The sequence below is a fragment of the Narcine bancroftii genome, chromosome 1 (genome assembly GCF_036971445.1).
Source record: "Narcine bancroftii isolate sNarBan1 chromosome 1, sNarBan1.hap1, whole genome shotgun sequence".
In the NCBI taxonomy this organism is placed as follows: domain Eukaryota; kingdom Metazoa; phylum Chordata; class Chondrichthyes; order Torpediniformes; family Narcinidae; genus Narcine; species Narcine bancroftii.
In genome coordinates this window covers 4,163,704-4,184,843 of record NC_091469.1, presented here as the reverse complement: position 1 = coordinate 4,184,843, position 21,140 = coordinate 4,163,704, and the positions used below count along the sequence as shown (strand labels likewise).

Below are 21,140 nucleotides of genomic sequence, written 5' to 3'. Positions count from 1 at the left end.
TTCAAATACCTTTAGTAATCTTTCTTCCTTTGGCCCATTTTCAATTTTTGATTATGCAAATCTTATCACAGCTGTATTCAGGGCAGATCTGTTGCTATTGTATTATAGTGGGAAAAGAGGGCTGAGGGCTTACTTAAGTGGTATAATCTTCTAATTGCATATTTGTTGATTATTTTCATTAGGTTGGTCATTTCAGCCCAATACCTGGCCTCAACATGTTACAGATAAAGAGTTTGAAGAATCTAAAGATACATTTGTTGCCCTGATTATAGACCGACTTCTACAAGAGAACTTTGCTGCAACACTTCTCATGCTACCCAAGTCCTATCGAAGTTAAAAAAAATCAATGTTTTATTTTTATAAATTAATTAAACATTGTGGGGTGAAAAAAATGACTGTTTTATCTTCAAGTGCATATTCCTCAAACTTTCCTGCCAGTTGACAATCTTGAATATTTTCTGTTTCTATTGACACTGGCCAGGAGACAGCTTGCAGTGAGTAAACAAACTTTCTACATTACTATACAAAAATTGGTCTTTTTAAATGTGATCAAACCAACAAAATAGTTGTCCTTGAATTCAAAATCTTTCAAAGTTCATGATGCCAAAGTATAAAATGTAGAGGATCATAGAAATTTACAACATAAGCTAATTGTGCATGTTCATTTTAGCCAAAGTAGTTCCAAGTACAGGTACAGACCCAAGGTCTAGTTCTAGATGAAGTTTCTCTTCTGGCTGCTAATTAAATTTGTTATATTTGACACCTAATTATCAACCTGCAAAAAGTAGCAAGGTCTTACTGTACTCATTTAATCCTCATGTATTCAGCAAAGTAGTTACGTAACCTGTATTTGGCCTCAAATGTAGGCAAGGCCATAGAGAGTATAGTAAATGCAGATGAGGTTGGATGATGTGTATGTAAAGTTCTACCACACCCAAAAAGTCCATGGCTGTGGATGGAGATCAGAGGACTATGTAGGACACATTTTACACTTTCTGCAATTGTATTGGGAAATGCAGACTTGGGAGGCTATCTTGTCTCTGGGAAAAGCAAATACCTACCTCATCAGGCTCCTCATCTGATAGGTTATCTTTTGCTTCCACCAATTTCAGCATGATCCTACTACTGGCCACATCTTCCCCTCTTCACCCCAATTTGCTTTTTGCAGGGATGTCACTCCAAGATTCCCTATTTTCATTTCCACTGTGATCAAAGTGTAAAACTTGTACCCTTCATCCACAACCAGATCTTCCAACAGAAGCAGCTTTACATGTACATCATCCAGCCTAATCTGCTTTACTGAATAAGTGCTCTGTGGGTTTAAATGAGAAATCGTTTCAACTCTCCTAACCATTCCTACACAGCTATATTTGTCTATAGTCTCATTCATTGTCAGGGTGCAGCCAAATGTAAACAATACATGATATTCCTCCTGGACAGCCCTAAGCCTTGTTTCCTCACCCCCACCAATTTTGGACAACCTGCACATGCCTCTGGTTCCCATCTCTACCTACCCTCACCATCCACCTATCATCTCTACCTCACACCTTTAGGCCCATCCCCAACTCCTTTCAAACTTTATGATAAAGGGTCCTTAAACTGGGATGATATAAACATTCTCCCACAAAGTGGTAATTTCTAAAATGTGGTACAGTACAACCTAATCCATTGACAGTCCTCTAAAATTTGTTTTCAGAATACATTTGTTTCTCTTTTGTTCCACTAATGTGGGCCATGACATTTGAAGTGATTTCTGAAGTTAAAGACCACTCAAAGAATACTAGGACTCTAGAGCAGCTATTAAATTTAGACATGTAGCACTATAACAGGTCTATTAGGTTTTAGTACCCAATTTACACCCCATTAACCTACACCAGGGGTGTCAAACTCAAATTCACAGAGAGCCAAAATTAAAAACTTGGACTAAGTCGAGGGCCGAACTAAATATTTATTGAAAATTTTCAACAACATCTGCATGTTTTCTCTTCTTTCAACATATGTAATGTTAAACTTTTTCTTATTAAAATAAATGTTTAATAATAGTTTTGGATAAACTCCAGAAGCATTAACAAATGAGAAATAAAATATTCAATAAATAATATTTCTCTATAGAGGATTTGTCAAATGTTGCTAGTATGCTGGCGAATAGTAAAATCTGAGGGTTATTGAGAATGTGGGAGAATAACATGATTCCTGAAACAATCAAATGGGTGACTGATTGTGGGCATGAACTGTAGCAGGGTTATTTGCCATGCCCTTTTTCCATTGGTACAGATATCCTTTGATTTACACACTTTTCAAGTTTTATGCCTAATGAGCTTGTATCCAGGTGCAGGAATATATTTATCACTGTGACATGAAACTATTGAAAGATCGTTTTATCCTGAGATTAAAGTTCATAATACTTACTCAGGCCTGTGTGTGGGAGGGCGGGGGTTTGCGGGCGATCGGGTTGGACAACGACAGTGCAGGGGCATCGGCTCTCGCTGCAGGGTGGCATCTCGGCGGATCAGCGGCCCCGTCACCGTGAGTCGCGGGTCGGCCTGCGGCAGGGAGGGGGAGTGGGCAACGGTCCTGGCGAGGTCAGACCCGAGGCCTCCGGTTCCAGGCACTAGGAAGCGGCCTTGGCTTCCCCTGACACCAGCCTGGCCCCAAAACCAGAGTCCACGGTGAGACCCTGCATCGTAAACAGAGGAGGTGGGGGCGATTAGCGGGCTGACACCAATGCATTCTGGGATTTGTTGTATTACTGTGCATGCGCTATACTGGCACGGCGGCCAGCAGGCCACCTTTAATACATTTTTTAAATGATCTTGCGGGCCAAATATAATTATATGGGCCAGAGTTTGATATGTGTGACCTACACCCTGATACATTTTGAAGGGTGGGAGGAACCAAGGCCCCTGGGAGAACGTACAAACTCCTTACAGTGAGGGATTCAAACCCAGGTCTGGTCCTGATCGTTGGTGCTCTAAAGGGCATTGTGCCATCCGCGATGCAAACCATGCAACTCCTATTTTTAACTTCATGGCCTCCCCTTTAATGCAGTCGTTTAGTTGGTTTCTTCCGTACTTCTACTGACTACTCAAAAATGATTTGACTCATGGCTGCCCTTAAATGTGCTGTGGCCTCCACTGAGAATGGCTGATCTAGCAGGGTGGATAAAGGGCAACACTGGAGACTTAACATTTAAACTTGATTTTAAGGCTATTTAGGATTTCTTATCCATACACATACAAAGTAAGAGGACATCAACAAATCTTCATTTGTCAATGCCCCCGCTGAATTAAACCCATGATAGATAGCTAATTCAGAAAATCTTTGTCAAAAATATGGTGAAACTCATCAGGTCATGCAACATCTTTATTAGGAAGATCTTGGGGCCAAAATGTTGGTTGCCCTTTATTTCCTATGGATGCTGCTTGACCTGCTGAATTTCTCTAGCATACTTGAATATTGCACTCAACAGGCCATTTCAGATACCCCAAAAGGCAGAGAAACTGCCAAAACACAATCACTTATCTTTCTGAATTTGTGGAGGCAGTCTCTGAGCCGCTTATTCCAACCCGAGATGGACCTCTGCCGATGCAGTCAGCCCACAACCCCACTCATCCCTCTCCCTCCGTCAGACGGTGGGGAGCCCTCGGGGTAGTGGGAGCTATCAGTGGGGACTGGTCAGTGTAGGCTGGGACAGCCACAACAGGCCGCTTCAGTCTTCGGGGCCACTCTCTGCGACTCAAAACACGACAGAACAATGGCTGCCTTCCCTACTCAATCCCAACACATCTGAAACTGTTCTGGGAACCATAGAGCAATTTCAGCTGCATGGGGGATTATGGGTAGGGAAGACTGCCATTGCTCTGCCACGTATTGATGACAGATGACGCTACGGCACCAGTCGCCCCCACCTCTGTTGGATCTGGAGGGCACTAAGAGGTGCCTCTGGATATGAATGGGATGCTGGAGCAGCCATTTAGGACTGCTGTCTGAAAGGCAAGTTCCTATTTTTCTATCTGCTCCGTAACCAGTCTCAAGGTGGAGGTACAACATGAAATGGTCTATTGCCTGTGACTGCAGGTTTTTCTAACTCCATTCAAGCAAGTAGATCACGTTTATCTCATTGAATTTCTGCCCGTCTGATCAGTCTACTTAACATACAAGATGGTGACTTGGTTTACCACCAAGTCTGAGAGTGACAAAAAATAAATTATATTTGGGTCTTAAAAACCATACACATTAACAAAAACTCTTCCAGACCATGAAAAACAGTGCTGGATCCAGTTCTATGAATGTTATTCATTTGGCTTTACTTGCAGCAGTAATGTGTAGGCCCCACATGTAATTTTTTTTACAACAGTAGGCCAATTCTCTAAATTTAGAAAAGCTATATTGTGATTAAATGCTGATATCCAAGCAGAACAGCAAAATATTCTCAACCAATTTACATCAAGTTCCATGCCAATCTAAACACTACAAATGTTAAACTTTTAGAAATATCAATGGCCAGCATTAACACTTCAGTTGGTTAACTCTATTGGTATTATCCATTCATAGCATTAAAGACAATGTACAACGGTGACAAAACATTATACAAACTTTATTGTTGATAACAGGACAAATGATAACTGGTTAAAAACTTAAGTCACAAGACCGCAGGCTGCCATGTGACACAAACCCCAGTACATGGGTATTTAAAGCAGTGGAGCGTTCGGAAATATTATTTGAACACCTTGCTCCAAAGAACATTAAGCTGAATGATGGCACAGCTATGTCCTACACCAGGACATATTTTGAAACAAAAAGACAGGTCTAGTGATCAGCAGATTATATGACATTTATTAAAAAGAGCTCCAGAACCATCATAGCTTGTTTACATTGCTGATGCTCGTATATATTCCATGAATTTGACAAACTAAGTAGTAGGGTTGGTTATGCATGCTGATAGGATTTTGACCACAATTATCCATCACCAGTTGGATTAAGTGTCCCAAAGAATTCAAGATGGTGGAGATCCTCAGTGGAAAACTGCATGTTAATGAGCAATATTCAAAGGCAGGCTCAACACCAATGGAAATTTGATTTGCACCTGTGAAATTAACTGCACTGGCTGCATTAGATTAATGGATTACAGGACAGGAGTTATGAAATGTCCGCTGTCATTCCATTGACTAAGTATTCAAACATAATTTGCCAAATAAATATACAAAGCCAATTTAGAGCACCATTCTAGCAAGGTTTAGAAAGAAGGCAGCATGTGTGCAGTACCAATACAGGTATACACCGCTTTATGAATATTCAAATAACGAAAATTTGCTTTTTACGAAGAAAGCAGTGTTTTGCTTTTACAAAAGGTTTTTTGCTTTACGAAAAAGCGGTGGAGCTGTCACAAGGCTGCAAGCGCAGCAGTCAAAACTCAGTCTTCCCAATTCTGGTAAGTGAAACTACACTGTACATACATTACTTTGACTTTATGTAGGCTGTGTATTTATCATCATTCTTGCTTTTATAAGGTGTGTTATTTGGTATGATTGAAAGGATATTTTGGGTCTGGGAATGCTCAAAATTTATTCCCCCCCTCCCCACCACATAGAAATCAATGGTCATTGCTTCTTCAGTTAATGCCATTTCGGCATACGAAAGGTTCCGTAGGAACGCTCTAATTTCGTAAAGCGGGGTATACCTGGGATATAATTTTATAGATGGTAATATATATATATATATATGGTGGCATAATTTCCCTCACAGAATCTGAAAAGTTCCCATTGGAAAAGGTTAATACAAAATATCAGCTAAAGACAAATGCCATTTAACAACCAAACTGCATAAACCAAGATTAATGGAATTGGGATAAGTTCATAAACCACAAAACAGTTGTAATTAGAGGTCACTTTTTCATAACACACCAATTCAAAATTATAATTCAGTACAATTAAAATTATAGGACAACTGCTTCTCCAACCAAAGATCAAAATGGAAATATAACATGTCACCAGATTGAGTGCATAAAATCCAATGTACTACACCATTAATTCAAATTCAATAAGCAAATCCCAATTTTGTGGTTCCAATAATTATCTATACAATCTGGAAATAATTGCTCATTTGGTATATTAACCATGGCAGATTCCAGATTAAAAACCCTAAACCCTCCATCAACAGATAACTACCGTAAATGCTGTTGTATAGGATGAGAGCATTTCTACCTAAAATGTTGGTTTTGAGCGTAATCCTTTGAATAAATCACCCCTCTCCCCCCCCTCCCCAAAATATGGCTCTTACTGCTGACCAGTGGATGCTGTTAAAAGCAAATCACCAATGATCATTTAAAGATTTACGTTTGCATAATTTAAAATAAACCACTGTCAGCTCCTGTAACAGGCCATTTTAAAGCTTGTACAGAGGTGACAGCATTCAGACTGGGCAGATGGACCCAGTGGAGGAGCGCTGAGACTTCACAAACAGGGCATGTGCGAGATTGCATTGGAGTCAGCAGGAAAATGGCAGCAATGTCGCAACTTTAAGAATTTTTTTTAAACCCCTGATTTTAAGGGAAATTTTTAGTTTTGCAGATTGTCCTATACAACAGCATACTGCATACGGTATTGCCAAGATATCACACAACTTACAAATTTAACTACAAGTCAAAAAAATTCACAGAAAAGAAACTGTTCAATGCAAAATATGGGAATCAAACTTGCAAAGCAGCATTGGACCCAATTGATTGAACAAAAATGCCAAGGTGCAAACTCATTCTGTTAGATACTTACAAATGCAGAATAGATATTTAAAAAATATGGGCTGCATACATATTTTGAACACATACCAGCCAAGAAAACATTGTACAATAGTGGCTTGAATAAATTAATTGCTCTTCATGTGCCCATGATGCATTCAGACAATTGTAATTTAAATTGATGTCAAATTGTAATTAGTACCAAGGGAGGGGGGGGGGGGGGGAAAAAATCACAAAACTGCCACAACATTTCCATCTTGTCATTTACACTAAGACTTATAATTTGCTAAGAAAATAAAACAAGAAACTTAATTTGGAATGGCCACTGTGAAACAATCATTTAATGTTAATAGTTAGACATTATTCAGGCTCAGAATTTCCTCAAAATATTTGAATCATTCAAGCCTTCAAAACATTCCAAGGGGGGAAAAAAGTAAACTCACCACACACTTTTTGTGTACACATTTAGTTTTATTGTAACAAAGCAACTTGTACACTTTTAACGTTTAAAACTGAGCAATTTTCCTTTCCAGTGAAACAAAAAAATTACATTAGAGAATGTAGATTTCAATAAGATTCTACAGGTTGTCACCTTCTGTTGTGGGGCTCAAATCAATTAATATTTAAAAGTGTTGGCTTTGGTTGCACGGGATGTTGTAAAAATATACAATGCATCAACATGCTAAGTACAGCCACATCCTCAAAATATCCAACAAACCCACCCATTAGAACCCATCCGTCTGCATCTACCCCAGATGCCTCAATCATACCCCAATTTGTTACAAGAGAGAAGGAAACAAGGATTTGATGGTAACTGCTATTTGTCCACATCACATGGAAACACAGTGTAATCTCTGGGCCAAACAGGTAGGAAAAAAGCCTATTCAAAATCATCTATGGTCACAGCACAAAGATAGAGAAGTTCTGGGCTTCCAGCAGAGGGAATTTGTGGTTGTGTTGGTGGTGGTAAGGTTAAAATTAAAAGTAAAAAAAAAAATACAAATCACATTACTATGGAGTTCTGTGTGCTGATCAACTGGTAGAACAATTCTTATCAGTTCATGGAAAATGGCAGAAAGAGATTGCCACTGTAGTTTGCGCACGTAACTCATCCCAATTTTGTATAATGGTTTAAGGACCTCAGGAGAACAAGGAAACTGAGCACAAAAAGACAGCAACTTGCTCCCAGGGACTAAAAAGAAAAAAAGTAGGGGGAAGAGATGATGTCAACAGCAAACAGATCAGTCATCTTCACCTTCCTCCTCCTAAAAAGAAAAAGGAAAAAGGTTAGTGAAAATTATTAAACCCTTTGGTCCACAAGCAAACTAAATCACAGGCACAAAAATTTCAGGGGCAGTTACAAAGATAATTTATCATTTGAATCATGTGAAAAGTATGGCAGAGATAACATTGAACAGTTGCACACTTATAAAATTGCCCTTTTAACAAATGTACATACTCCTACTGCAGGACACACGTTAGAAAGTGAAAATGCAAAGGATTCAATAGTTGTAAAATTCAATAGTTGTAAAATCTAGATTTTGACACTGAATACCAAGCAAAACAACGAAGCATAAAACAGCTCTTACCTCTGCTTCTTCCCCTTCTTCCTCCTCCTCTTCATCTTCTTCTTCATCCTCATCTCCTTCTTCATCAATGTCTTCCAAACCTTCCTCCTCTTCCTCATCTTCATCTTCATCTTCCCCATCCCCTTCTTCATCTTCCATGTCTGGAACCTGGGAACACATTATTCTTCTCAATAAAGGGACAACACTAGTTCTTTAAATTTCATGGATACAGTAAAAATATAAATAAAGCAGGTGTTACCCCAAAGGACCCCAAAACCCAGCAGCAATAGATATTCACCAAGACAAATGGTTACTTAAACAAGTTACTTTTAATTATCTTTAAACATGAAAATAGAATCACACTAACTTTCATTATTAATTTAACCAAACTTAAACCCCTTCTAATTCTAAGCGCATTTATATGCAAGTTTTAAAAAGTTATTTGATTCAGTTCAATCTGTCTTCTTATTCCTCCAAGTTCACTTGTTGCAGCAATTCTTATACTATGCACAGAATTTAACATTTATTAAGTTCATCAGGGTTTGGTGCTTGAAAGGTAAATGGTTACTGCTCAGAAAAGTTCTTGTCAGTTTTCAGAGAGATTTGTTGTTCGCTGGACACCCACAACTAATTCCTTTTAATCAGCCACTTCAGCGTCTTGCTGAAGAAACTTGCCCATCAGGTTTTTCCAGATGATAACCTTTTTCTTTCAGGTCACCAGAGTTCCAATATTTTAAATGAGATCTGTTTTGAAGTGTTTGTATGTGACCTACACTAAAAAACAGGCCGCAATTTATTTCCCAAAAACATATCTATACTCGGTCACACAGGGAACTGTTGCAATACAAATTGATTGCAATAAATGAAAGTACTGCTAAACTAAATCAGATAACACATTAAATATGCAAATAAGCATATTATTGTAATATGGAAGAACAGTGATTACTAACCAGAAACAGATTAAAGATTTCCTTGCAAATTCAGCCAAGGAATTTAAATTCTAAATTATATCTAGAATACAAAATTAATTAACCGCAACATCTGAAATTAAGAAAATAATCCAGTACCTGTAGATCCTTGATTGCCATCAGTTAAATGTGGTCTGGTCTATGTGAAAATCCAGACCCTCAACTATCAAAGAGTACTTAAACTGGGATAATGAGGCAAAATAAAATGGAGTTGCAATTGATGATAACATCCAGTAAATTAAGTTACTGAAAATGCTCAGTTTAATAAAACTCAACATGGAATCCAAATTTAAAATAAACCAAGCGAAAGCCAGACAAGTGACTATTCTATCAAGGTCAGCCCGGGTCAAACAAAAACTTGTTCTGTGTAGAAAACAAAGTATGCATTTTTGCAACGGATAAAATGCACTCACTAAATAGTACTGCAAAGGGTTCGGCCAGATGTCATCCTTGATAACCTCTCCCAGTTCATCCGCACCTGCATCCGAGTGATCAGTAAACCAGGTGAAAAAACTTTCTGGCTCTTCATGTTGTCGCTTCCTGCCCACTTTGGTTTGTGATTGGCTGGAGCGCTTTGTCAGGTCCTTAATCCAACAGAAAGACATGTTGTGCATTGAGTAATAATGGAATTTTAAATACATTTAAAAGGTATGACTATTAATGTGGAGAGAAAAATCAAAGGTCAAAAAGAACATTAAAATAGGTAATAAAAGATCATTAGAGCATCTATTAAAATGTGTTAAGCTTTCTCTAGCTCTTTTTTAAAAAGGAGAAAGAACAGCAGTCATTTCAAACAGTATTAATAAAATCAAATTTAACAATTTGAATTTCATAGATGATCTTGTCCATCTGTAGTAATATACAAATGTTCAAATTTAATAGATGGCTATTAAAAAAGGAAGCCCCAGCAGACAAATAACTCCATAAGTAGCAATACAATTAACCTTAAAAGATAAAATAGTTGTAAAACCTCCAAGATGATAGATTAAAGCCCAGCCCAAGAAATCTCATCAATGCCATCGTAATGAAAGCAATTGATATGGTATTGGAACTATAGCTCTAGAAATAACTAAAATTAATTACTCCTTAAAAGTAAATAAGCATCGACCACAAGATAGCTTCAATTCTTAACCCAGAGAAAAAAACTTGCCCATTCTTAAGACTGAAACAAAACTCACTAAAACTTTATGTATGAAAAAAGCTCGACTAGCCACACCCATATGTTCTTTTAGGTAGGAAGGTTTAGCAAAGCAGTCTCAAATCTAATACTCCATACAGTCAGATTGTGGCTGACTTCCGAACAGTGTCCAAATACTTTTATTCCATTAAAATCCCAGTTATTAAATGTTTGATTGACCTCCTCTCAATAGCCTTCTCTTTTTATGGTTGTGATGCACATATAGGACAAGTATTCCAGTTTTAATTGTCCCTTTAAAAATATACCTTGTTTAACATAGTCTAGTACAAATCTGGATTCTTCCAAAGCCAGTAACAGATACAAATTATTTTAAAATTAAAACCAATCATCCAGGATAGCAAATAGTTGATAGTATTCCGATAGTCTAAATCTGCTGTTTGGTCTCACCTTTCCTGGCTTCCATTTGATTTCTGTTGATTTTGATGATGGATCTCCATTTTCATTCAGATGAAACTCTTTGGACAGAACTTTATTATCAAAGTATGGGTTTTCATCAAAATACTGCAAGCAAAAGCCAGCCATTAGATTTCTTTCATAAAGTCAACATTTCATTAAAGTACAGGTACACAATCCTTGATCCGGACATCTAAAATCCAGAAAGCTCCAAAAACCGGCTTTTTTTCCCTGGTGCTGGTACAGTGGGGGGGTGGGGTGGAGATGGCGGGGAGACTGGAGTGGGGTGGTGGAGACGGCAGCACAATTTGGGTGGGCTTAAATCTGGGGCAGCTGGCTTTTGTTCTAAAATCCAGAACACACTGTCCCCCAAGGGTTCCAGATAAAGCTTTGTGTACCTATACAAGAAAATCCAACAAGAGAAAAATGAAATAACCTTGTGCAAAATGGTAGCAATCATTTACTACAAAACTCTGATGACTCCAAATGGTATCTATATAAAAAAAATCTAACTTCATGCACCATATTTATTGAAATGGTTATTAAAATGGACAATTTACTAAAGTCACAACAGCAGGAAATGCAAACAATTCTTCCTTGGCTAATTCCGATATAGAAATATGAAGCACATGACTTGCACAAAAATTAAGATCATATTTCATAGGCTTCAAATCTTCCACCTCGCATAGAAGAAACAAAGCCAGATAACAATGCATCTTCACTTGAGCCACAATATCAAAATTATTGACTTTTCCAGAGGCTTTGAACTCACAATTGGACTGGACTTGTCTGATGTCAGACAAGCAACACTATCCCCTCACCTCCAAGTCTGTGATAGAACAATTATTCTCAACAAATTGACAAGGCTATTCATTAAAACAAGCCCCCGAAAAGATGAGTACGTTTCCAGAACAATCTGATCACGAAGGAACTTCATAGGAATGTTGAAGGTTCCATATCCTATTATGCACCACCCAAACTTTGGGATCTGTTAAATGACCCAACTAGAGATCAAATCTGATTCCATACACAAAACCATGTAGGTAGGTGCTTAGAAAATGTGATTAAAATCCATTTTAGTATTTTACCATGAAAATAGAACATTTATAATCGGTACACAAAAACCCAATGTTCACACAACTTGCATCTTTAACTTTCAAAAATATTAAAAACTTAAACACCTTGAGTCACCATCGAGCTAAAAAAATCCTTCAATAGAGTGGAGTATACAAATGCTGCATACAACATGCTCATCACAAGAATTATGTACTTACAAAATCTATTCTATAACCTGATTTGATATCTTCAAATTCTGTCACTTCCACTCTTGTCAGATAATGCAGTGCCTCTTCATCCTCTTCTCCCAGAAGTGCAGATACTGGAAAACAAATGGGGAAATTCACTCAACAGAACTTAACTCAATTTCCAGACAAGAAATGCATACGGGAAACAGTTTTGCACCAAATACGAACACAGAAGCAAGTATGTAACATAGGATTCAAGTTCGACATGAAGTGCTGGAATAATAAATAGCCATATGGTAGAAAAATAGCATTTGATACTGAGGTAAATTTAAAATAATGCTGTAGATATAATGTTATTTTATGTTTTTAAGATTGCCCAAAAATGAAACATGCCATCACAAATCCACTGACAGAATAAAGAATGTGTAAATCTCAGAATTTTTCTAAGAGTTAAACATAGCAGGTGACAAAGAACGCCAAAGCCAACATTTTCAAACACCTCCCTAGTTATTATAGGAGCACACGCTCCATTCATTATAACTGGCCAAATTTCACTTGCACATCAGTGAAGAGCCATCCCACACGTGCCTTTTTGAATCTTAAAGGTTATTGACAATGTTAAAAGCAATTTCAAATAAATAGGAATTTCTTACATAATACTTATGTTCCAAATTGTTGCTACATTTTGTTATGTTCCAAATTGTTGCTACATTTTGTTATATTATAACAAAAATATTATTTAAACACTCCGAAAAGTGAGAGATTTTGGGGTCAATTGTCCATCTCAGTGTCTATAGGCTTTGGGAAATGCAAAGAAAGCCAGACCTCAACACCACCACTTCAAGAATACAAGGAGTCTAGGGATAGCTGTGATTTCCTCATGGTAACAGGCTATTTCAGTGCAAGAGTCCATTCCACCCAATTTATACCCAGTTAACACATACCCCTGGTAAATTTTTGAACAGCTGGAGGCGACCAGAACCCCCAGAAAAAACCCATGCAGATACCGAGAGAACATACAAATTCCTTATAGACAGCATTGGTGCTACTGTGTTGCCCTATTTTGTTGAATAGCTCAACATTCAGGTTCATGTAAAGTTCTAGCTCCTTCCAAATTTGATCCCAGAAATGACCAGACTTTTCAAAGTTCAGAAACCATCTGTGAAGCATGTTTTATTGGCCTGTACCATACAAAACTAAAGAGTTAATCTATTTTCATACAGAAATTCTCCAGCACTCTAAGTGGAAAACTGTTAGATGCAATAGGCTAATGCAACTTCCTCCATCTTTCAAAGATTGAAGACTTAACACAACCTTGTAATCCCTACTGCATGTAACCAATAGGTTGGTAAAGACAGTAAACATGCAAAAAGCAAATTTTAACTTGTTACTGCATGCCAAAAGCCTAGCTTAGAAAACAATCTTGAAGCAATTATGCTTGTTCCTCACATGTACCAAATTTTCAATGTTTCAATTTGTAAAGGTGATTAAATAACAAGTTTCAATTAGTAGTGCAATAAACAAGAGTTCCCTCCAGGGGTCATCATCAAGGAGAGCCACCTCTTGGCAAATAATACTTATTACAAATACCACAAAAATCAGTTACATCAATAGAGCATTAAATTATTATGCCAATTATTTACAAAGCACACACATCATTTGAACAATACTTTTGACAACACAGCAAAACCTGAAAATTGAAATTTCATCTTTGCAAGTTTGTTCTCCACACTTTTCAAATGCATATCCTATTTAATAATAGTCTAAAATTTTGTCCATCCAGACTCGTAGTATTTCATTTCTTACCTTGTGGATGGTTGACAAACGTAGTCACCCAAAAATTGGGGATTTTGGCAATGAGTTCTGACCGCTTCTGGAAGTATGGCTGGCGTAGCTTGTTGTATTTTTGCTCTACTTTCAAAATTTCCTCACTTGCCTGTTCATTCAGTCTAATTAAAAAACAGGTTTTGTTTTACAGAAGGCACAAGAATCATTAATAGCTTAGTGATACAAAGAATAAGATGCATTGAGTCCAAGTACATTAGTCTATTCTGACTCCATCATGCATTGCTGCAGTCTCTGTTCCAGAGAAGCATAGATTATACCAGCCTTCTCCATTAAATGCCAAAATCATCCAAACATCACCTGATCCAAGACATCAAATATCAATCGAACTACAAACTCAATGACATCCATTATTACTTCTTACTAGTTTGCTGCAACCTTCCAAATGCTTATCAACTAATCATAACCCATGAACCTGCCTGGCTATTCAAGGGTACAAATGTCCCATAAGCACATTCCTCTTTATTGGAATCTCACTTATTTCAAATAGGAATGTATCAATTTCCAAATTCTGAGATACATTTAAAAAGTTCAAATTGAAAGGATGAACCATACTTTACATCCAGTTGGCTAGAATGTAATAGGGTGAAAGTTTAGCAGCAGTCAAATGAAACAATGCTCAAATCTGATCGAAGACATTCAACAAAAAAAGCACTAAGAAGGAACCAACCAGGGAAAGTAACAGTGAATTTAGTGTAATAGATAATTTTTGGAACTATTAAATCAATTCAAAAAAACAGAAAAAAAACCAATTATAAACTTCTGAAGTAAATCAAGAGGAAATAAAACTTTTCACTACAACACAGTAAGTGAACATATCCTGAAAAAGATAACCCTCAATTAAACATTTTGAATTTTGCAATGCAAATCAATCAACTGAATTGTCATTTAGTTGTAGAATAAATGCACAAAAGTTATCAAACCTAGAAGAATTTTGAATTTGAACTAGAGATTAACTATATGTCCATAACATTATGGAATCTACTGAACGAAGCTGTTCATCCACAGATAGTTCTGCAAACATCCTTGATAAAACTGTCAAAAATCACAAATTACCCAGCACGGGCACAGCATCACCACATAGATAAGTCCACATTTTCACATGAACAGCATTTCTTTTAGTTGTTGCAATTTAGTTTTAAATAACTAAATATATTTTATGAATTGGTAGATTTGATAGCAATTTTTCAAGTCTCAATGACATTAGAATCTGCAGTGGAAATATTTTGTACAGTGATGCTCTGCCTAATGCAATGCCAAATTTTGCTCCATGGAGCCAAAATGCAAAATCACTTTGAATAAAGTTACCTGTCTATTTCATTTTGTACTTCATCAATGTGTTCAATGGCTTCCTGTTGCTCTTTTTCTGCAAGGAAAGTATTTTTTTTCAAGAAATAACTACACATCAGCACAATTACAGAATGCATAGTTGATAATTCTAAATAAATCAACATTATTTTCTTGAAAATTCTAATTGCAATGTTCCCTTCAAATGCAAGTGATTTTTACTCTCAAACTTCTGTGCTCGCAAAGTGTAAACTCTTGATAACTCATCACTGATCATAAACTGTTTCAAGTACTAAAAAAAATTCCGAGGCTTGAAAGGACTACTAAACAGCACTGTAACAAACAATGTATAACAAAGCGTTTGAGAATTTATTAGAAATCCATTTGTAGATTTAGTTAAATGTTTCCAAACGATCCTTCAAGAAATACTCAGCACGTTTTTCTATATTTTCCTATCGACTAGAACCGGAAACTTGGGGATAAAACATGGCATTCATAAATACATGTCAGATCCAGATCAGTGCGAAACTCCTCCTCCTCGTCCCACTCCGATCGAAGTTGAAACGAAAATTAAACGTCAACAAATCTCCTCCGACCCACGTTTGGCTGCTGCTTCCCTTTGTGTTGCATAAACCCCTGCGAAATGACGGGCCGCGTGGTTTCTCCCCAAAGGAAGTCACTACTTCGGTAGTGAAAATAAGTGCATTGAAAAGAAAAATCTCCTAAACACGAATGTCTCTTAGGATTTTTTTTAATATAAAGGGGATTTTAAAATAGTTTTAGTTCCTGTATAAAATTTCTCATTTTCACAAGAAGCCGTAATAAAATTTTAGAACTCCAGACATTTGCACTGATTTTATTGTCAAAAAAAATGTGATTTTAAAAAAAAGGAAAATATAGAAGGCTCAAAACTGACGGGGATCTCACTACATGTAACCTCTAGCAATAAATACTCCACGTCCAGAGAAATGGTTTGAGAAGTATTGGAGTTTTCCATTTCCGGCGCTCGTGGTTGAAATCTTACTCGCAGCGAGTACAAAAAGAGGTCGATAATCCCTTGAAGAGCAGGCCGCGTGGTTAGGCCTCTTCTCCCCAGCCGGCACGCTGTAACCCGCCCCAAGGGCTGCGGATAGCAGCGGGAAGCTCCAGTGGAAACCTCCTTCGCACTCCCTTGCCCTTGTCCGTTCTTGGCTTCGCAGGCAGGCGACGCGCGGAGAAACAGGGTCGCTTACCTGCGGCCGATGAGCAGGCCGCGCCAGCTCCGTTCCTCTTCCCCGGTATCATGGCGGCCGCCTTACACAATGAGGGAGGAGAGATTCTCTTTTTTGCCCCCTTCTGTAAACGAGTTGATCAACATGGCGCCGGAGTGGATGAGCTCCCCTCCCGCGCTGCCTTTCAGCTCGTGTCTAGCCCGACCGAGAGGGGGAGCGTGGCACCGCCATTCCGCGCACATCCACATTGTCCAGACGCCAAACAAGCCTTGAACTCACACAAACCCTCCCAACACCACTCAGAGCGCCTGAGACGTTACACATATTGAGCAAAAAAAGGGCCTCGAGATTACCTGAGGTCTCGTCTGCTCCATCATGGTTCGAGTTCACCTCTTTTTTACTCATCTTTGTCGCTGGGACCGACATCTTGGAAGAAGGAAAGAGGGGGAAATAAAAAAAGGAAAAAAAAGATGAAATGCTCCGATTCGCGCTTTCTTGAATCTTCCCTTCTCTCGGTCTTTTCCCCCCCCCCTCGAAGGCTCAGAGTGGGTCTCGCGCCTCTGCCACAGTAAAAAAAACGCTCGAGCCCAGTCGCTCCACACGCACGCGCGCGTACACACCACAGCGCTCCAAACGACCACGCAGGCGCAGCGCGCCGCCCTTGCACCTCCATCCCCTTCACGTCATCTTCCATTGGCCAATCTTGGCGGCTGCTTTGGCGGCGCGAGGGCGACCGTGACGTCGAGAGGCATTGGCCACCAATTGGACCAGGTCGTCATGGCGACAAGGCGCGCTGATTGGGTCGCGTCGAATATTAGCTCATGCTCTGTGTGTGAAAGGGTTTTTTTTGTGTGTGGGAGGCGGAGGAGTTCTGCGCTCTGAACATGACGGTTAAGAAATAAATTAAAATCGGTTTAGATTCTATTTTGTTTTATAACTTCACGGGCAATGTTCACCGACGAGGTGCAAGAAGCCGTCTCGGTGGAGTCGCGTTGGAGAAAAGCTCCTGAGCTCTGTGACGCAGTTTGTCAAACAGTGGAGGTTCGGCGTGCTGAAGCCTCAGTACAAATACGACGTAGCGCGGAGATCAGTACGCAGACGAAGTTGTCCGACAGTCGAGAGCTCCCAGTCCTAGATCGCAGTATCGATCCACCGGTTGATTTTCCAGGTCTAGATCGTTTTCTGCGGCAAGTTGAGCCGATGGTGATCGAGGAGTTAAGGAAGAACGCTCAGAGCCACGCGTTTGATGGGTTTGAAGTTAACTGGATAGACCATCTACACACGGTGAGTTTGTGGTAATTGCGACGTATTCCAAGTTCAAGTTTACTATCCGATTGTACAACCCGACGGAACTGCGTTCTCCGGTCCTCGGTGTAAAACTTACAAACACACACCTATACAAACTACTCGTGTAGTACGTGTGGTCGCAGACCAGCAACAATGGATATTCACCAAGAGACTGGTTGTTTTTATTTAAACAATATAACACCCTAATTAACTTGTGTGAGTTCAGTCTTAGAAATCCTGCTTTGGAACATAAACTCTTTAACTGATGCATAGAAGTAGTTATGAAGGAGGTGGGAGAGACTGAGTGACCCGACTATTGAAAACTCGCGCATCCTTGTCGAGTTGCTTGCTGAGGAATACCCTTTCGGATGAATGGTTGTCACAACTCCCCTTTTCCTTGCATAGGTGAAACGGAAAATGTGATTATCACTGCGCTTTCAAAATAAAAACCCACCACGGGTCAGTCGAAGTGACCTTTCTTTTGGTCATGGTGGGGTTCAATAAATCCCCTTCAAAATGTCTTTCCTATTGTCACGATGGGGATTAATAATTTCCCTGACAGGGAGAATCAGCCAAATTGTCCATTTTGAATGCTGTACCTGATTGGGGTGATTTTTTTTCGTAATGGGTCGTGCATCGGATCGAAGAAGACAAGTTGTTGTGCAATTCAGCTGTGGAGATGAAGGTGACTTTGCAGTCCCAGTCTGGAAGCACAAAATCTAACACAATGGAGGCACTGGAAGTCCATTGTTGTAATAACTGTGGCTGCTGCTCTTTGACGCTGTTCTCGGCCTTCCATCAGTTTTTGGCAGTTGCCTCTCTTCAAAACTGGTGTAGGTTTCATCGCACAGGGCTTGCCAACGGGATCTGTCAGCTTCTAGTTCTCTTGGCTGGATGCCATAGTAGCGTAGGGTTTCCTTCACAGTCTTTATAGCGCCTGTGTGGATGACCTTGAGGTTTCCTTCAGATCTTCAGTTCACAGTGGAGCAGCTGGCGAGGCATACGGTGGTCATACATTTTCATGACGTGTCCCACCCACTGCACCTGGGCTCTTATGATCAGGGACTCCATGCTGGTGGACTTCGCGTGACCCAAAACCTCCAGGTTGGAGATACAGTCTTGCCACCGATGGACCGCATGTGGAATTTCTCCAGTTTAATGTGACATCGGTACAGAGCACAGGACTCGCATCCATACAGGGAGAAGGGATGTCGACAGCTCTGTAGATTTTCAGCTTTATGGAGATGAAGACGTTGTGTTGATTGAGCACTCTGGTATGCAGCCTCCTCAGAGCCTAGCTGGCTTTGCTGATCCTGGAGTCAATTTCTTTGTCCCATCATTCGAGATGATGCTCCCCAAGTATTTGAAGCTGTTTACATTTGTCAGCTGGATGTTGTCAACAATGATTTTTGGTTCTGTGGTGTTGGTGTTTGGCTCAGACTGATGGAGTACTTCAGTCTTGTACGGATTAATGGTCCGGCCAAAGAGCACAGCAGCATCTGAGAATTTGTTCAGTATTAACTGTAGATCAATATCTTTGTGTGCCAAAAGTGCATAGTCATCAACAAAAAGAGTTTCTTGAATGACTGTATAGAGGCACTTCGTCTGTATGTTTAAGTGGCGAAGGTTAAAGAGAGAGGTGTTCTGTCAGTACCTGATGTACACTCCCTCCTCCAGATCTTGGATAGCATGTAAGTGAAGAATAGATTGAACAAGACTGGGGCTAGTACACAACCCTGCTTTACCCCATTAGAAATGGGAAATGCAGCAACCTGTACTAACCCTAAAAGCGAGTCACTAAATGAAACGGGAGCTCGTAATAACACGGTTTTTAAAAATAAATAAATAAATAAATTTTGAATGATAGATAGTTCATTCTCGCAGGGATTGTATTAGCAGTTGTCATTCAGCATTCTCACTGCCATTGGGAAGAAACTGCTTCTCAGCCTGGTGGTGTTGGGTCGGTTTCTCCTGTATCACTTTCTTGATGGGAGGAGCTGAAGGAAGCAGTGTGTGGAGTGATAGTGATTCTCAATGATTTTGCATGCTCCCTTTTCAAACAGTGATCCCAGTAGATCGTGTCGATTGGGGTGGGTGAGAGGGAGATCCCATTGATCCTCTCTCCCACACCTATGGTCTTGTGAATTGACTTCCAATCCAATGCTCTGCAGCAACTGCACCTCTCTGATGCAGCTGGCCAGGACACTCTCAAACAAACTCCTGTGGAAAGTTCATAGGATGGAAGCTGATAGCTTTGTCCACCTCAATCTTCTCAGGAAGGGCAGTCACTGTTGCACCTTCTTGATAAATGAGAAGATCTGAATCCAACATCCCTAGAATCCCTGCAAAGACTGAGGACCCTGTGATATCTGTCTCTGAGGATGATGCTAGAACATCATTCAAGAGGGTGAATCCTCACAAGGCATCAGGCCCTAATTGCATACCTGGCAGAGAACTAAAAATCTGCACCAACCAACTAGCCGGAGAGTTCACAAACATTTTCAGCCTCTCATTGCTGCAGTCAGAGGTTCCCACCTGCTTCAAAGGGGCATTAATCATCCTGGTACCCAAGAAGAGCAGTGTGAACTGCTTCAACGATTATTGCCAGTAGCACTAACTTCTACTGTGACAAAATGCTTTGAGAGGCTGGTCATGGCCAGAATTGACATGTTCCTAAGCAAAGATCTGGATGCATTGCAATTAGCCTATCATCACAATCGCTCCACAGAAGATGCATTATTGCTGGCTCTCCACTCAGCTCTGGAACACCTTGTAAACAGCAACTCGTACGTACAGCTGCTCCTCATCGACTATAGCTTGGCCTTCTATACCATTATTCCCTGGTCAAGAAGCTAGTTCCCCACTTTGCAACTAGATCCTTGACTTTCTCATTGGAGACCACAGTCAGTATGAATTGGAAGCAACATCTCCTCACTGATCATCAACACAAGCACACCTCAAGGATGCATGCTTAGCCCATGCTCTACTCATTATACACCCATGACTGGCCATGTGTGGCCAGGCACAATTCCAATGCTATCTACAAGTTTGCTGATGACACCATAGTTGTTGGCAGAATCACAAATGGGAATGAGGAAGCGTGCAGGAGGGAGATCAGTTTTTTGAGTGGTGTCACATCAACAACCTTGTGCTCAGCATTAGTAAAACCAAGGAGATGATTGTGGACTTCAGGGAGTCATGGGAACATGATCCAGACCTCATTGAGGGCTCAGTAGTGGAGAGGGACAAGAACTTCAAATTCCTAGATCTCAACATCTCCGAGGATCTGTCGTGGAGGCTCCATGTTGATGCATACACTCACGAAGAAGGATCATCAATGGCTATACTTTCTGATGTGTTTGAGGAGATTCGGTACATCACCGAAGACTCTAAAAACTACAGGTGT

At 39.7% G+C, this 21,140-nt stretch overlaps 2 protein-coding genes across 4 annotated transcripts in view; one reads left to right on the top strand and one right to left on the bottom strand.

Annotated features, from left to right (window-relative positions):
• Nucleotides 1-4,581: 4,581 nt before the first annotated feature.
• setb (SET nuclear proto-oncogene b) lies at nt 4,582-17,092 on the bottom strand. Of its 2 annotated transcripts, none has more exons than XM_069919012.1 (8): nt 16,801-17,092; nt 15,258-15,315; nt 13,911-14,053; nt 12,135-12,238; nt 10,855-10,968; nt 9,683-9,853; nt 8,323-8,469; nt 4,582-7,998 (listed from the first exon to the last, which is right to left on the bottom strand). In XM_069919012.1, exons 1-8 carry the CDS (start codon nt 16,871-16,873, stop codon nt 7,975-7,977), a joined length of 834 nt encoding a protein of 277 aa, XP_069775113.1. In that variant the 5' UTR covers nt 16,874-17,092; the 3' UTR covers nt 4,582-7,974. The 2 variants fall into 2 exon arrangements, with proteins under 2 accessions (XP_069775113.1, XP_069775118.1); XM_069919017.1 differs by lacking the exon at nt 16,801-17,092 and adding an exon at nt 16,469-16,655.
• A 130-nt stretch (nt 17,093-17,222) lies between these two features.
• dync2i2 (dynein 2 intermediate chain 2) overlaps nt 17,223-21,140 on the top strand; it is a 69,850-nt gene continuing 65,932 nt past the window's right edge. Inside the window, exon 1 of one of the 2 annotated variants that reach the window (XM_069919004.1) lies at nt 17,223-17,731. In XM_069919004.1, the coding sequence (XP_069775105.1) occupies nt 17,396-17,731 (336 nt within the window). In that variant the 5' untranslated portion in view covers nt 17,223-17,395. The remainder of the gene's footprint in view (nt 17,732-21,140) is intronic. The other variant, XM_069918995.1, reaches the window with a different exon arrangement.